Source organism: Anolis carolinensis, unplaced genomic scaffold (genome assembly GCF_035594765.1).
Source record: "Anolis carolinensis isolate JA03-04 unplaced genomic scaffold, rAnoCar3.1.pri scaffold_12, whole genome shotgun sequence".
In the NCBI taxonomy this organism is placed as follows: Eukaryota; Metazoa; Chordata; class Lepidosauria; order Squamata; family Dactyloidae; genus Anolis; species Anolis carolinensis.
The window spans coordinates 11,458,697-11,476,970 of record NW_026943823.1 but is presented as its reverse complement, the minus strand read 5'-3'; the positions used below and the strand labels follow the sequence as shown (position 1 = coordinate 11,476,970).

The window sequence follows — 18,274 nt, the reverse complement described above, 5'->3', positions numbered from 1 at the left end:
TGCCGCGAGTAAAATCCACAGGGACGCAAGGTCCCTGAGGAATCCTTCTGAGACAATACAGCCCCCAACGCGTAGCTAGAAGCGTCCGCTTCTACCACGAACGGTTTGTCAACATCAGGATGGGTTAGTATGTTGTCCGATTGAAAACTAGACTTAAGTTGTAGAAATGCCTCGTGAGCTTCCCGCCCCCACACAAATGGCTGTTTCTTGCGCAGAAGCTGCGTCAAAGGTACCGTGAGCTTTGCAAAATTCGGAATAAACTCCCGGTAGTAATTAGCGAAACCTAAGAACCTTTGTACATCCTTCTTAGTCTTCAGCTCCTGCCATGAGTTGACGGCGTCAACCTTATGTGGGTCCATTTTAAGTTCCCTACCTGACACTACATGACCTAGGAACTCCACTTCAGGCACATGAAAGACGCACTTGGAAGCCTTGGCGAAAAGCCCATTAGCCCGCAGTCGGTGCAGAACCTGCTTGACATGTTGACGATGTTCTTTCTCGTCCTTAGAAAAAATCAAGATATCATCCAAATAAATCACTAAAAATTGGTCAATTAGGTCCCTGAACACATCGTTCATGAACCTCTGGAAGACCGCAGGAGCATTACAAAGCCCAAAAGGCATGACTCGGAACTCGTGGCATCCGAAACACGTGTTAAATGCCGTCTTCCATTCATCCCCTTCCCGTATACGGATTAAGTTATAGGCCCCCCGCAGGTCAAGCTTGGTAAAGACCTTAGCCCCTTGCACCCTTGATAACAGTTCCGAGATTAAAGGGAGCGGGTACCTATCCCGAATGGTGTATTTGTTTAGGATCCGATAGTCGCAGACCAGCCTAAGTTCCCCAGTCTTTTTGGCTACAAAGAATACTGGTGCCGCAGTTGGAGAACTAGAGGGGCGAATAAACCCCTTGGCTAAATTTTCATCTAGAAACTCCCGCAAAGCTTGCCTTTCCGGTACAGTCAAGGCATACAGCCTCCCTGCTGGCAGTTTCGCACCTTCTGCCAACTTGATGGCGCAATCATATGGCCTGTGCGGTGGTAATTTGTCCGCTTCTTTTTTACAAAATACATCAGAGAACTCCCCATACTCAGCAGGCACTCCCTCCATATCAGAATGAGTAACATTTAGAGTGCAACAGTCCTGCCTCTTTAAAATCACTTTACGTGTTGCCCAATCTACTTGTGGGTTTACTACAGCTAGCCAATCCATCCCCAGGATCACATCATATCTAGGCAAGCTCGTAATATCCCACACAAACGTTCCCGTTACTCCCTGCACCTCCCACGTTACTGCCGAGGTTTCCTGGTTAACCACCCCAGTCTCCAGCAGTCTCCCATCTGCTCCTTCCACCCACACGTCGCATGCCTTGCGCACCTTAGGAATGCCATGCTTCTTAGCAAACTCAATATCTACATAAGAGACCGTGGCTCCTGAGTCCAGCAGTGCCAAAGTAGAAACAAGTTCCCTTCCCCCAACAGATAATGTAATGGGTACGAAAACATGCTTCCTCCCCTCAGTTGACTGCTTGAGGAGCCCTAGTGCGTTGGACTCACGTCGCACTAGGGCTGGCCTTTTCCCGAAAGCTGGGAAGGTTTCACATTACAACTTTTGGCAAAATGCCCAGCATTCCCACAGTACAAACACAAGCCCAGCTGCCTCCTACGGCTCTTTTCCTCTGTAGACAGCTTTTTAAAGACCCCAAGCTCCATGGGCTCTTCCCCCATCACCACAGGTGCCCTGGTTACATGCATGGGTGGCGCACACATTGCTTTTGAGTGTTTACGAGCCTCGAACCTTGCGTCTAAACGCAGCACCTTAGCTACTAAGGCGTCCCAGCTTTCAGCCGGCTCCAAGCGTGCTAATTCATCCTGGAGCATATCACTTAGCCCGGCAGTAAATAAAAGCATGAATGCATTTTCCCCCCAATCCAGCTGGTGGCGATACAGGTTAAACTTATTTAAGTAATCCAAAACAGTCCCCTTTCCCTGTTTCAACCGATACAGAGCCCACCCAGCGTTCTCCGTGCGGAGAGGATCCCCAAAAGTATCAGTTAACAACTTTTTGAAATTATTCAAATTGTCCTTGACTGGGTCATTGCCCAAAATTAAATTAGTGGCCCATTGTCCTGCGGGACCGGTCAACAAACTCAAAATAAAGGCCACCTTGCTAGTGTCTGTAGGATAAGCATGAGCACTGAGCTGAGAAAAATAAAGCTCCACTTGTGCCAAAAAGGTTGGCAACTTGCACCTGGTTCCGTCAAAGCGTTCAGGAGTCAAAACATGTCCTTTCACGGCATGAGCGGTTTGGCTAGCGGTAAAAGCCGTTTGCAATTGGTCTAATTTGACCCTTAACTCATCCATCGTCTTCCTGACGGGTTTATTGCTGCAATAAACCTTTTATGGGCGTCGGGCAATCTGTCAAGGACAGAACGCCACAAGATTCAAAGTAACAGAGTTTATTAGATTACAGAACTCAAAAATGCCCGTAAAACACAAGGGCCAGGCAGTTTTTGCCTTTAGGAGCAAAAAGGGGCAAAAGTAAATGTTCAAAAGATAAACCGGATTAAACCGGAGTTTAATCCGGGTAAAAACAAACTGCTTTCTTCAGCCTGGGTATAAACAAAACGAAAGCCAAGGAACAAAAGATACAAGGAATGCAACTAATTGGCAGCAGATTCCTCTCTGCTGCCAACACTGAGTTTAGAGTAACTTGCGTCGCTCCCACACGCACACACAGCAGACAGGATCTCCAACACGAGCAGACGCAGCCAGGGATTTTAGCAGTAGAGTAGACCAGTTCCGTTCCGTAGATCAAAGCCAGAAGCAGACGTTTGTAGTTTTTCCAAGTCCAAGAAGGGGGGGAAGACAAGCCGTGGTCAGTTCAGTCCGAGTTCTCAAAGCAGGAGATGGCGTCCGTCAGGAAGACGACGGAAGGTCAAGGTCTCAGCACAGGAAAGTACACAAGTCTTCAGGGAAGCGTCCCACACACACACACGAATCCCAAGCGTTTGCCCAGATTACCTTGCCCGACGCAATTTGCAATTGCTCCCAAGCCCCATTTTATGCCAGTTACAAATCTTCATCACTGTCAGCTGCCCTCCTTAACCCGGGCGTTTCCTCATCACTTTCCTCGTCAGAGCTGGAACACCTCTGACTACGCCCAACAGCATCTCCAGCTGTGGATCCCGTCCCATCCCTCCAGCTAAGCCATGGGTCTAATCCTGAAGGTCCCCATTCATCTTCTGCCCCATCATGGCCAGTGGCCCCCAATTCCTCCCTTACCCGAGTCCAATCCATCTCATCCTCCTCTGAGCTAACCAGCCCTTCCTCCATTCTCTCCGTGAACCCTTCGAAAGACTCTTCGTCAGAGGGTGCTGCAAATATGTCTCGCAGTCTTTTTCTCTCTCGCTCCTCGAGAGTATCCGACTCTCGAGGAGTCTTACGCCCACGCCTGTCAGAAACAGAGCCACGAGGCTCAATCATAACAATCCTAGAGTTGGAAGAGACCTCGTGGGCCATCTATCCAACCCCATTCTGCCAAGAAGCAGGAAAATCGCATTCAAAGCACCCCCAACAGATGTCCATCTGTTTAAAAGCCTCCAAAGGAGGAGCCTCCACCATACTCTGAGGCAGAGAGTTCCACAGCTGAACAGCTCTCACAGTGAGGAAGTTCTTCCTAATGTTCAGGTGGAATCTCCTTTCTTTCCTGTAGTTTGCAGCCATTGTTCCGCGTCCTAGTCTCCAGGGCAGCAGAAAACAAGTTTGCTCCCTCCTCCCTATGACTTCCCCTCACATCTTTATACATGGCCTCCACCATGTCTCCTCTCAGCCTTCTTTTCTGGAGGCTAAACATGCCCAGCTCTTTAAGCCGCTCCTCATAGGGCTTGTTCTTTAATTCATAATATCATAGACTCAGAGAAGGTGGCTCATGAGCCATTGAGTTGGATGGATCCTTTGGTCAATGAAGGATCTCCAGCTAAAGCACCCCCAGTAAGTAGCTGTCCAGGCTTTTTTGGGAGACATCCAGAGAAGAAGACCCCAGCATCTCTCTAGTTCCGTTTCTGAACCACTGTTACTGTCAAACATTTCCTTCTAATATTCAGTTAAGATGTATTTTCTTTATAACCAAAAACCAATAGATCTGGTCAAACTTTTTGGAGTAGCAGACTGACCCCTCTATGGTCCTTCTTCCAAGCAATGAGAAGGCCAGATAAATATGTATCCCTTTATTATACATATACTGATTGCTTTGTGTTTATGGAGAAAAGCATAATGTTTATGGAGAAAGGCATATTAACATAACCCTAAATGTATTTGTCAAGAAAAGAATGGGATGTTGGAAGCATGTCTAGGAGTATATTGTTGGGCTGTGCATACTTCCTTGTTTGTGATTCCCATTGGAACTAATGCCCAAGAGTGGAACCAATACGGGTTTACGTATTTATCAGTATTTCATCTATTGCAGAATTGTTTCATAAAGGTATTTCAATCACTCGTTGTACGTGTTGGGTTATTACAACATGGCTGTCTCTCTTTTTTTTCCCCTTTAGGCACTTCCTATTTAAACATGGATCTGGGTCGTCGGCTATCTTCAGCGCTGCCAGCCAGAACTATCCCTTAACTTCCAACACTGTTTATTCTCCGCCTCCTCGACCGCTTCCTAGAAGTACTTTTTCTCGACCAGCGTTCTCTTTCAACAAACCCTACAGATGTTGCAACTGGAAATGTACTGCCTTGAGCGCAACCGCTATCACAGTCACACTGGCATTGCTACTGGCCTATGTCATTGGTAAGTGGTCTTGTGCTGCGTTCTTGTTTTTCTTGTGAATTGTTTTCTATGTGAATGTATGTTATGCTATCTCCTTTCTCCTGGGCAGATTTGCTGAGAGTTGCTTTCTGTTGAGCTCAGTGAGGGATAATGCCAAGGGCGTGGTTATAGTGTTTTGATTTCATGTACCAACATCCTACAGAATCTTGGGATTTGGGGTTTTGAGACATTTAATTATTATTATTATTATTACTATTATTACAACAGCAGCAGCAGCAACAACAACAACAACATACTTTATTTATATTCTGCTCTGTCTCCCTGAGAGGACCCAGGGCAGATTACAGAAAATACCTACAACAAACATTCAATTAACAATTAACAAGGACAGACAATAACACAAACAGACAGAGTTATAGGCATTTCCCATCTTATTTCCGGCACCTTGGAGATTGTGCTCGACTCCGGCCATGGGGAGGTGCTGTCACTCCATCTTCCATGCCGTGGAGCATTTTTTGTCCTCAGACGTCCTCCCAATGGATGTCCTTAAGGGCGCCTTTTTATTACCTCTGTGCTAAAAGTAGTGCCTATTTATCTACTCGCATTTCTGCTTGCAATCTGTTAGGTGGGTGGGTGAGCTGGGACTGATGGCAGGTGCTCACCCCGACCCAGGCTCGAACTGCCGGCCTTTCAATCAGTAGGATTTTCTACTGGCGTGCTAGAATTTATTTAGAATTCTAGTGCATTGCAAACTCCAGGATTCTTGTAGGATGTTGCTATGCCAAAGTGGAATCTTAGGCCCCTTCTTCACTGCCACATAATTCACATTATCTGCTTTGAACTGGATTATAGGAGTCTATACTACCATATAATCCAGTTCAAAAGCAGATAACCTGGATTTTGTATGGCAGTGTAGAAGGGGCCTAAGGATGCATCTAGACCAGGCATCGGCAAACTTGGGCCCTCCTACTGGCTGTTAGGAATTATGGGAGTTGAAGTCCAAAACGCCTGGAGGGCCCAAGTTTGCCGATGCCTGGTCTAGACTGTAGAATTAATGCAGCATGATGTCACTTTAATTGCTGTGGGCTCGGTGGTATGGAATTCTGGGAGTTGTAGTTTTTAAAGTCTTCAATCTGGTGCCTCACCAAACTGCAAATCCCAGGATTCCATACCATTGAGCCCATGTCATTTAAAGTGGCATCAAACTGCAAAATAGATGCACCCTTAAGCCTCTTCTACAGTGCCATATAAAATCCAGATTATCTTATTTGAACTGGATTATATGGCAGTGTAGACTCATAGTGCTAAACTGGTATGGTGTAAAATGGATTAAGACGGAAAACTGGATAGGGCATTTGTATGAATTGTCCATGTGGTGTCCATTGTTTATGGCGACCCTATGAATTTCATGGGGTTTTCTTGGGCAAGGAATGCTCAGAAAGCCATGCTCGCTCTTCTGATGAGATGGGAGGGAGAGCCATAGTTGTGTATTAGAATGATTTTTTAAGAGTCGGGACACAGAACATTGCAAAGGATCCTTGAAAATAATCTAGCTCAATCCAATCCCATAACGGAGGCCGGATTTGCTGTGCCTAAACCAAATCTTTATCCAAGCTCTTCATAAAAGGATCCACGAAAAGTAATTCTCCGTCTTCCCTGAGCACCTTGCTCTATTTGGATAACTCCTCCTTTGGTTAAGACGTTTTATCTGATCCGAAATTACTTCTCTGTAGTTTAAATCCCTTTCGTGTGTCGGTCTTGTAAGAGAGAGAAATTTATCTCTTTTGTGGAAATCTTTTCAAGTATTGCCATGCTTTGAATCTAACCGTGCCTTTAAAATGTGCCTTGGCTGCTAGAATAAATAAGGGCATGCCCAGCTCAAACGAAGAGGGGGAAACGTAATCCTGTTAGAGCTGTATTCTAATTAAAAGCATCTTAGTTAATCATGCAAGTTTAAATGAATTGATTGTATCAGCATACAATTTGGGTATTAGTGGGAGACTTACTCTGGAAGAAAAGGCACAATTTCCATTCTTGGGGTTGAGGTGAATGGCTCAAAGCAAAGGACAACCCAGTTCGCTATGAAGAAAGTCATGGAAGTCATTGGGAGAGGAATCTAAATTGAAACTGCCACTATCCTAATGCTCTTTCTCAATACAATGGAGGACAGTCAGTCACTGCATTTCAAAAAATACATGGATAGAGATGGAGAAAGCTGCAGAAGCTCCTTTGTGATTTGAACTGGTTATATGAGTCTATACTGCCAGATAATCTGGGATAAGGAGATAATTTGGAATCAGAGTCTGCGACATAGGACAGTGTAGATCTAGCCTTAGATGACCCTCCAAGGAAGGGATTTTTAAACAGAGGCTGGATGGCCATCTGTCAGGGGTGCTTTGATTGTGTTTTTCCTGCACGGCAGGGGGTTTGACTGGATGGCCCATGTGGTCTTTTCCAATTCTATGATTCATGGGAGTTCTTGTTTTGCAAGCTCTTTAGCTTTCTCTTTAGCTTTAGCAGCTCAAAAACATACAAATGTGAGTAGATCAATAGGTACCACTCTGGCAGAAAGGTAATGACACTCCATGCATGCAATCATGCCAGCCACATGACCTTGGAGATGTCTATGAACAACGCTGGCTCTTTGGCTTAGAAATGGAGATAAGCAACAACCCCATAGTCGGACATGACTAGACTTAATGTCAGAGGAAAACCTTTACCTTTACCTATGACCCTTATATGGTCTCTGTACATCCCAATGTTCGGTTCTGTTTACATAATTCCACACTACCTTGCAACATATACTAAAGCATGCTCGCATTTTCCAAGCTAATGTGATGGTCTGTGGCACCCTACACAAGGGAAATGTGGATCATGTCTTTGGGGTCAGAGTTGTATGACTTTTTCTTCCTGAAAGTTGACATAAGTTCTCATTCAGTGATAATGCTGGTAATGCCGAAACCCTGCCTGCAGAGGTTATTGCTACCAGAAACAAAGTTTTTAGTCTTCAAAGACCTAAAGGCACAGTTTGCAGAGGTTCTGAGGCCTTGGTCTGTCTATTGTTTTCTTTTCTGGCGCATAAATCCAATAGTGGTCCTAGTGTGACATTCATCTGGAAGCAGCTGGAGTTGAATGTCAGCTGCTTCTTGTCAAGCGATTGTCTTCCATCTTCCCTGTTAAATATGCTGTTTGTCAGCTTTCGTAGAAAACAAATAGATGAAGGGAGTGAGGTTATGACATGGCACAGGATATGTAGAGCGACTTTGTAGAAAGAGATACTACCCAATGATTTCTGAAAGTAAGGAAAGTTCAAAACAATCGAAAAATGAACTGATGACCCTACTTTTGTTTTGTGAATTCTTCATACCAATAGGACCTTTTCCATTCTCTTGAATGATAAGCCACATTGATTTGATTAATATATGCGTCACTGATTTATTTTTCCTCCCTTCTTCTTCAGCTCCATAAGCAGGGAATCTCTTGCGTCTCAGCCAAGATTCATATTTTGTTTAGTGGCAAACTTTGCAGAATGCAAGTTGACAAGCTGTGCTTACACAGAAGGTAGATAAGAATAAATTCAGTTTAATCATTGGCTTGGTAGCAGATGGTGGGTTAATCCAGTTTACAAAATGTAATCTCTACACTCACATACACACACGCACACACCCCAAAAATGATGTACAGTTTTTTAAGATCCTCTTTCCAAATATAAACACAAATGGTGAGATAAATAATCTGTTATCAAGACATGGCAGGTGTGGGTTTCTTCCACTTCTTAAAAAAAGACGACGATCACAGTTATTTATACTCCAGTTGCAGAGTTCTAGAGCCTTGTCTCTTGTTGCATAAATCTGTCCAGTAAAAAGCAAAAGCAATTCAATGGTGCTCTAAAATGAGAGGCAGAATTTAGGAGCCCCACACATGAAGGCGCCCACTTTTGCCATTGCTTATGAAGTAAAGAGGAAGATGAAGTGGGGCCAAGCACATTCTGCTCCTTTCAGCTTTGTTGGCTGAAATAAGAAGCCATAAAATGCCTTTGCCTAGTTCCCTTTCCTAGGGCTTGTCTATATGGACTCAATAAGCCAGACCCACTATGCAGTAGGCATGTGTGCCAAACTCGTTCCTACTGTTTCTACCATTTCTTTTGTGTCTTCCGTTTCTTCGGAAACACAAAATGGGAAGCCCCCTCCCCACACAAAAATCTGCTCGACATGAAATCCTGCTTTCCTGTGCATCTGAACCTGCCTCTTTGCCTTGGAAAAAGAGGGTACATGTGGTAGGGCATGCAGGTAGGCAGCCCAGAGCGTGCCTGCAGCTGAGCGCCTCTTACTCTAGAGTAAGAGGCCCTTGGCTGCAGGCATTGGCAGGCATGTGCACTTTCTGGGCCTGTCTGCATGGCCCGGAAAGCACACACAAGTGCACACAAGGAGAGTGCCTGTGTGGCGGGGCGTGCAGGCAGACCCGGAAAGCGCACATGCTTGCCAGTGCCTGCAGCCAAGCGCTTCTTTTGTTGGAGTAGAAACAACAGATCCCAGGTAAGAACGCATGCCAGGAAGGGGAAACAGTGAGTGGGAGGCCCCCCTAAATAATGGTCCGATTTTTGGGCCCCAAAACAAAAGAACCAAAAACAACCATCTCAATTTCAAGATGCTTACAAAAAATTGATCAGGGCCCCCAACGAAAGCCAGGACACGAAACAGGACAAAGTTTCCCCCAAATGCACATCCCTACTATGCAATTGCTCCGATGCTCTTCAACTTCTGGTTAAGAACCAGAAGTCTGGACAGCCAGGTTTGATTTCTGGTCCACTTTGGAATAAAGGACTAGTGTAGACAAGCCCATGGTCGCAGATTCAATCTGCCTTCATTTTGTGAAGGCTACGTGTGTGAATCACACCCTCATCTATGTCTCATATTATTCAGACGGAATGGCTTGAAAATGTTTGGAGAAGCAGCAGATGTTTGGAGTTAAGCTGCATTGGATAAATGGCTTTGTTGTACGCCAATGTATTCTGAGTAAATCTAAATTGAATATCTGCAGGAAAACTTTGAATTAAACATCTCTTGCAAATGGAAGCAAATACAGAGCCATGCCTTATCTGCAGCCATTTAACAAACGTTGGCAGTTTCTGCCCTAATTCTGAATTTTCTGCCCTAATTCAGTTGGTTCTCGCAGAAGCAGAGGAAGCAGGAGGACATTTTTGCTCCCTGGCTTCAGGTAGGATTTGGCTAAGATTTGGCTAAGATTTTAAACTGAGTTTGGGCTTGGCTCCTGTGGTCAAAGTCTAACTGTTGTGTGACTGTTGTGTTGAAAGAGAGCCAGGTACTTAAGTTGATTGACAGCAGGCATTGTCCCCTGTTAATTGAGTTTCTGGGAAAGCTTTATTTGCCAGTGTGAGTTTCTGCCAGAGCCTGATCCCAGAAGGGCAGTTGGTTCTCGCAGAAGCAGAGGAAGCAGGAGGACATTTTTGCTCCCTGGCTTCAGGTAGGATTTGGCTAAGATTTGGCTAAGATTTTAAACTGAGTTTGGGCTTGGCTCCTGTGGTCAAAGTCTAACTGTTGTGTGACTGTTGTGTTGAAAGAGAGCCAGGTACTTAAGTTGATTGACAGCAGGCATTGTCCCCTGTTAATTGAGTTTCTGGGAAAGCTTTATTTGCCAGTGTGAGTTTCTGCCAGAGCCTGATCCCAGAAGGGCAGTTGGTTCTCGCAGAAGCAGAGGAAGCAGGAGGACATTTTTGCTCCCTGGCTTCAGGTAGGATTTGGCTAAGATTTGGCTAAGATTTTAAACTGAGTTTGGGCTTGGCTCCTGTGGTCAAAGTCTAACTGTTGTGTGACTGTTGTGTTGAAAGAGAGCCAGGTACTTAAGTTGATTGACAGCAGGCATTGTCCCCTGTTAATTGAGTTTCTGGGAAAGCTTTATTTGCCAGTGTGAGTTTCTGCCAGAGCCTGATCCCAGAAGGGCAGTTGGTTCTCGCAGAAGCAGAGGAAGCAGGAGGACATTTTTGCTCCCTGGCTTCAGGTAGGATTTGGCTAAGATTTGGCTAAGATTTTAAACTGAGTTTGGGCTTGGCTCCTGTGGTCAAAGTCTAACTGTTGTGTGACTGTTGTGTTGAAAGAGAGCCAGGTACTTAAGTTGATTGACAGCAGGCATTGTCCCCTGTTAATTGAGTTTCTGGGAAAGCTTTATTTGCCAGTGTGAGTTTCTGCCAGAGCCTGATCCCAGAAGGGCAGTTGGTTCTCGCAGAAGCAGAGGAAGCAGGAGGACATTTTTGCTCCCTGGCTTCAGGTAGGATTTGGCTAAGATTTGGCTAAGATTTTAAACTGAGTTTGGGCTTGGCTCCTGTGGTCAAAGTCTAACTGTTGTGTGACTGTTGTGTTGAAAGAGAGCCAGGTACTTAAGTTGATTGACAGCAGGCATTGTCCCCTGTTAATTGAGTTTCTGGGAAAGCTTTATTTGCCAGTGTGAGTTTCTGCCAGAGCCTGATCCCAGAAGGGCAGTTGGTTCTCGCAGAAGCAGAGGAAGCAGGAGGACATTTTTGCTCCCTGGCTTCAGGTAGGATTTGGCTAAGATTTGGCTAAGATTTTAAACTGAGTTTGGGCTTGGCTCCTGTGGTCAAAGTCTAACTGTTGTGTGACTGTTGTGTTGAAAGAGAGCCAGGTACTTAAGTTGATTGACAGCAGGCATTGTCCCCTGTTAATTGAGTTTCTGGGAAAGCTTTATTTGCCAGTGTGAGTTTCTGCCAGAGCCTGATCCCAGAAGGGCAGTTGGTTCTCGCAGAAGCAGAGGAAGCAGGAGGACATTTTTGCTCCCTGGCTTCAGGTAGGATTTGGCTAAGATTTGGCTAAGATTTTAAACTGAGTTTGGGCTTGGCTCCTGTGGTCAAAGTCTAACTGTTGTGTGACTGTTGTGTTGAAAGAGAGCCAGGTACTTAAGTTGATTGACAGCAGGCATTGTCCCCTGTTAATTGAGTTTCTGGGAAAGCTTTATTTGCCAGTGTGAGTTTCTGCCAGAGCCTGATCCCAGAAGGGCAGTTGGTTCTCGCAGAAGCAGAGGAAGCAGGAGGACATTTTTGCTCCCTGGCTTCAGGTAGGATTTGGCTAAGATTTGGCTAAGATTTTAAACTGAGTTTGGGCTTGGCTCCTGTGGTCAAAGTCTAACTGTTGTGTGACTGTTGTGTTGAAAGAGAGCCAGGTACTTAAGTTGATTGACAGCAGGCATTGTCCCCTGTTAATTGAGTTTCTGGGAAAGCTTTATTTGCCAGTGTGAGTTTCTGCCAGAGCCTGATCCCAGAAGGGCAGTTGGTTCTCGCAGAAGCAGAGGAAGCAGGAGGACATTTTTGCTCCCTGGCTTCAGGTAGGATTTGGCTAAGATTTGGCTAAGATTTTAAACTGAGTTTGGGCTTGGCTCCTGTGGTCAAAGTCTAACTGTTGTGTGACTGTTGTGTTGAAAGAGAGCCAGGTACTTAAGTTGATTGACAGCAGGCATTGTCCCCTGTTAATTGAGTTTCTGGGAAAGCTTTATTTGCCAGTGTCGCGCGCGCCTGACGGCGCGCACGAAAAAGGCACCTTTACTAACTATCCTTTGCAGTAGATACAGGAAACAAAGCAACATAAACAAATACACAAAGACGTGGTTTGTTGCAGTCTGCACATAAAGTGCGTGCATATTACTTAACTGTACAAAGATCCCACTTGGCCACCACGCTCACCAAGAGATGCAACAAAAGCAAAACATTCCCATCACATGCACCAGCTGTGGCATGTTCCGCTTTTTCACACAAAAACTAGATAACTACATCTGCTCCAAATGCAAACAGATGACTCTGATGGAGCAGAGGATCCAACAGCTCGAGCACCGTATTAAGACCCTTAAGGACATTCAGCCACTCGAGCTCTTCTTGGACACTGCACAACACGCTGCTGTAGATCAGCAGCCTGCATCACACCAACACCACCAAGACCATGGGGAGATCAACTCAAAGGTAGACAACCCTCAGGCTTGGAAGGAGGTCACCCATAGAAGGAGACGCAGGACCGGGCAGCCTCCACAGAACTCCTCTGCTCAGCTGCATTTACACAACAGATTTGAAATTCTTACATCATTAACATACAATCAGGAAACACATCTTGTGGAGGACCACAGTTTCTTAGATACCACTCAGTGGACCATCCTGGATCAATGCGCAGGGGATAGCCCTGACAGGGACAGTGCATCACCACAGTCACACTTATGTAATCATGCAAATGCTCCATCCCCAATCATAGACCAGGAGCAACAGGAACATCCTTGGGAGAGTAATGGGCTCTCGGATGTATCTCAATGGATTGTCATTGATGAATGCACTGGGGATGTTGAGGAGGAGGACAACACTTTACACCTACATGATTCACTTCAACAGGAACACTCTTCAGGGGACATACACACTGTCTTGCACAAAAGGGACCCTGTCAATCCTCAAAGGAAACAGGTCTTGGTAGTAGGTGACTCCCTCCTTAGAGGAACGGAAGCCATCATTTCCAGACCGGATGGGATGGCTCGAGAAACATGCTGCCTCCCGGGGGCAAAAATACACCATATCACTCAGAGGATCAGCAGGCTCCTAAAGCCCCATCACCCTCCCCACCTTATGTTGATTCATGTAGGTACCAATGACACCGCTAGGCATACTTTTCAAAAGATCACAAATGATTTTCGAGCTCTGGGAACAAAGCTAAAACTGTATAATGTACATGTGATCTTTTCATCCCTCCTCCCCGTTGTAGGACATGGCTCTACAAGGGCCGGAAAAATAGTACAGGTCAATAACTGGCTCAGAAAATGGTGTCAAGAGGAGCATTTTGGCTTCCTTGACCATGGTCTACTCTTCCAAGAGGATGGACTACTGGCAAGTGATGGGGTGCATCTCACACAAGTAGGAAAACATCTTTTTGCACACAGACTCACAAACCTCATCAGGCGCACTTTAAACTAAATCCACTGGGGGAGGGGAACAACAGCCTGGCGAACACTATATTACCCACGACCACAGGGAACCGCCGTAAGGCTAAACGGAGGGCTGCACAAACACAGCAAGGACCAAGTACAGAGAGCACAATAATCCCAAATAAACAGTTCGAGGGGAGGTCACAGGGGCTTACATGTCTTTACACTAATGCTCAGAGCATGGGAAATAAGCAAGACGAACTCCAACTCCTAGCACAGCACCACACATACGATGTCATAGGCATCACTGAAACCTGGTGGGATGACTCCCATCACTGGAATTTAACCATTGAGGGCTATAACCTCTTTCACAGAAATAGAACAAAGGGGAGAGGAGGGGGAGTAGCTTTATATGTCAAAAACAGTTACGTTGCAGAAGAAATGCAAGACTGTAATCCGGGAAACCAGCTTGAAAGCATCTGGATAAGAATCAAGGGAACCGGGACTCAAAAAGATCTTGTCGTGGGTGTCTACTACAGACCTCCGAGTCAGGATGAAGGACTTGATGAAGCCTTCTGTCAACAGCTGACCAAACAGGCACAAAGAAGAGATATAGTAGTCATGGGCGATTTCAATTATCCCGATATCTGCTGGAAAACAAACTCAGCCAAGAGTACAAAGTCCAACAAATTCCTCACTTGCCTTGCAGATAATTTTATGGTCCAGAAGGTAGAAGAGGCAACAAGGGGATCAGCAACTCTTGATCTAATCTTAACAAATGTGGAAGACCTGATCAATACAGTTGAAGTGGTTGGATCCTTAGGGGCAAGTGACCATGTGCTCCTGCAGTTTGCAATACAAAGGAATGCTGAAACTAAGACAAGTCAAACACGCATTCTGGACTTTAAGAGAGCTGACTTCCAAAAAATGAAGGAATTACTGAGCGGCATTCCATGGACGCCGATATTAAAAAACAAGGGAGTTAAGGATGGATGGGAGTTTTTCAAAAGTGAAATACTCAAGGCGCAAATGCAAACAGTGCCAACAAAGAAGAAAAATAAGACAAGTGCAAAGAAGCCAGAATGGATGTCCAAAGAACTTCTAACTGAGCTAAAGCTCAAAAGTGACATGCACAAGAAGTGGAAAAGGGGAGAAATCACCAAAGAAGAATTCAAACGTATAGCCAACTCCTGTAGGGAAAAGGTTCGCAAGGCTAAAGCGCAAAATGAGCTCAGGCTTGCCAGGGACATAAAAAACAACAAAAAAGGTTTTTTTGCTTATGTTGGTAGAAAAAGGAAGAAAAAGGAGGCGACAGGGCCACTGCAAGGAGTAGATGGGGTGATGGTGACAGGGGATAGGGAAAAGGCAGAACTGCTTAATGCCTTCTTTGCCTCGGTCTTCTCACAAAAAGAAAGCCATCTTCAACCTCAGCAACATGGAATGGACGAAGGATTGGGGGAAATCCAACCCCAAATAGGGAAACAAGTTGTCCAGGAACACCTGGCCACTCTAAACGAATTCAAGTCCCCAGGGCCAGATCAGCTACATCCAAGAGTATTGAAGGAACTAGCGGAAGTTATTTCAGAACCACTGGCAATCATCTTCGAGAGTTCTTGGAGAACAGGAGAAGTCCCAGCAGATTGGAGGAGGGCGAATGTGGTCCCTATCTTCAAGAAGGGAAAAAAGAACGACCCAAACAATTACCGTCCGGTCAGCCTCACATCAATACCAGGCAAGATTCTGGAAAAGATCATTAAGGAAGTGGTCTGCAAACACTTAGAAACAAATGCGGTCATTGCTAATAGTCAACACGGATTTACCAAAAACAAGTCATGCCAGACTAATCTGATCTCTTTTTTCGATAGAGTTACGAGTTGGGTCGATACAGGGAATGCCGTGGATGTAGCATATCTAGATTTCAGTAAGGCCTTCGACAAAGTCCCCCACGACCTTCTGGCAAACAAACTAGTAAAATGTGGGCTAGACAAAACTACGGTTAGGTGGATCTGTAATTGGCTAAGCGAACGAACCCAAAGGGTGCTCACCAATGCGTCGTCTTCATCATGGAAAGAAGTGACAAGTGGAGTGCCGCAGGGCTCCGTCCTGGGCCCGGTTCTGTTCAACATCTTTATTAACGACTTAGACGAAGGGTTAGAAGGCACGATCATCAAGTTTGCAGATGACACCAAACTCGGAGGGATAGCTAACACTCCAGAAGACAGGAGCAGAATTCAAAACGATCTTGACAGACTAGAGAGATGGGCCGAAACTAACAAAATGAAGTTCAACAGGGACAAATGCAAGATACTTCACTTCGGCAGAAAAAATGGAAATCAAAGATACAGAATGGGGGACGCCTGGCTTGACAGCAGTGTGTGCGAAAAAGATCTTGGAGTCCTCGTGGACAACAAGTTAAACATGAGCCTACAATGTGATGCGGCAGCTAAAAAAGCCAATGGGATTTTGGCCTGCATCAATAGGGGAATAACGTCTAGATCCAGGGAAGTCATGCTCCCCCTCTATTCTGCCTTGGTCAGACCACACCTGGAATACTGTGTCCAGTTTTGGGCACCGCAGATGAAGGGAGATGCTGACAAGCTGGAAAGCGTCCAGAGGAGGGCAACTAAAATGATTAAGGGTCTGGAGAACAAGCCCTATGAGGAGAGGCTTAAAGAGCTGGGCATGTTTAGCCTGCAGAAGAGAAGGCTGAGAGGAGACATGATAGCCATGTACAAATATGTGAGGGGAAGTCATAGGGAGGAGGGAGCAAGCTTATTTTCTGCTGCCCTGCAGACTAGGACACGGAACAATGGCTTCAAACTACAGGAAAGGAGATTCCACCTGAACATCAGGAAGAACTTCCTCACTGTGAGGGCTGTTCGGCAGTGGAACTCTCTCCCCCGGGCCGTGGTGGAGGCTCCTTCTTTGGAGGCTTTTAAGCAGAGGCTGGATGGCCATCTGTCGGGGGTGCTTTGAATGCGATTTCCTGCTTCTTAGCGGGGGGTTGGACTAGATGGCCCTTGAGGTCTCTTCCAACTCTACTATTCTATGATTCTATGATTCTATGATTCTATGAATTTTCAATCAGTTAATACAGGCCAAGGGTCCACAGACAGTTTCTTCTACTTAAACCAGGGCTAGGATTTATAGCTCAACAGCTTTTGGAAACAGGTTGATGCCTGACTCTTCCCTTAAGTCTGGTTTCATCCCTGTTCTCGTGATGCCATCTGCTTGTTTCCTATAAACAGCCCATTATATTTAAAGAATACATGTGCGTTTTCTCATCTTCCACAACGAGGAGCGTCTGTCAACATATGAAGGTCTCTGTCAAGAAAATGGACAACCATCACAAGATTTTGTGTACTGGAGGATGTTTATGTGAAAAATTCATATACTTTCTGAGAGGAAAACAAAATTTTACAAATACACACAAGCTGCAAAGAAAGCTGCATGTTGCATCAAATATAATTTTCTGTGCAGATGAGCGTGACAACGGCTCAGAACTGATTCATTGATATGGATAGATATGGATGCCTGCTTTTTTGGCAATGTGACCATGAAGACAGTCATGATGAATGTCTAAACTCAGAATTTACTGCTGTATCACTAGAATAAGAAAGGTTAAGCAACCTTGCATTTACTCTACTTAAAATATACAGTAAAACCCCTGTAACTGTGGAAATATGTTCATGTGGTTATGTGAAACTGCACCAGTATTCAAATTTGGGCATATCGGGTATTTGTGCCAAATTGGTCCAGTGAATGGAAATACATCCTGCATATAAGAGATTTACATTACGATTTGTAACAGTAGCAAAATTACAGTTATGAAGTAGCAACGGAAATAATGTTATGGTCACAACAACATGAGGAGTTGTATTAAGGGGTCGCAGCATTCGCAAGGTTGAGAAGAACTGTCCTAGAGAAACCAATTTCTCTAAGGGCATGGGTAAGTGCAACTGTGGGTATGGATTCTGTGGTTACAGAGGTCATGCCACCCTATATTCTCCAGCTTGTACGTATAAGACTTTAAAGATACATGGCTGAGTTAATAAGCCATAATACGGCCACATAACAGCGACACAACTTTTGCAGGCAGGTTCTCCCTTATAAAGCCACTGTGTCCATTGAATTGCAAGCATTTTAGGTAATTGTTGGGGAAATTCATCATCCAGTATTGGCTGATCTCCAAACGGAAATGTGGAAACTAATTAAACATTTGGTTTTAAGGTGAAATTAGCATGCATAGAATTGCAATTTATTCCAAACACAGGCATGCAATAATTGACTCCTGCAAAAGGTGCCTTACTGCCTCCTTTCTTCATGTAATAAAGCTGGCCATAAATTAATTGCTGTTCTTTTCTCTCTCTCTTTCATTCCCTCCCATTCTCCCTCTCTTGCTCTCCCTCTCTTTTTAACAGCAGTACATTTGTTTGGCTTAACATGGCAGCTTCAGCCTGTTGAAGGGCAGCTTTATGAAAATGGACTCAGCAAGGGAAACAAGGGCACAGAGGCCCTGGACACAACCTACTCGCCGATTGGAGGGAAGGTTTCCGATAAAACAGAAAAGAAAGGTATCTCTC

At 45.1% G+C, this 18,274-nt stretch overlaps 1 protein-coding gene across 11 annotated transcripts in view; it reads left to right on the top strand.

Moving 5' to 3' along the window:
• tenm1 (teneurin transmembrane protein 1) overlaps positions 1 to 18,274 on the top strand; it is a 365,598-nt gene that overhangs the window by 214,211 nt on the left and 133,113 nt on the right. For 8 of the 11 annotated variants that reach the window (XM_062963658.1, XM_062963657.1, XM_062963654.1 and 5 more), the window contains 2 exons: positions 4,552 to 4,790; positions 18,113 to 18,265. In XM_062963658.1, the coding sequence (XP_062819728.1) occupies positions 4,552 to 4,790; positions 18,113 to 18,265 (392 nt within the window). The remainder of the gene's footprint in view (positions 1 to 4,551; positions 4,791 to 18,112; positions 18,266 to 18,274) is intronic. The other 3 variants (XM_062963661.1, XM_062963659.1, XM_062963655.1) reach the window with 1 other exon arrangement.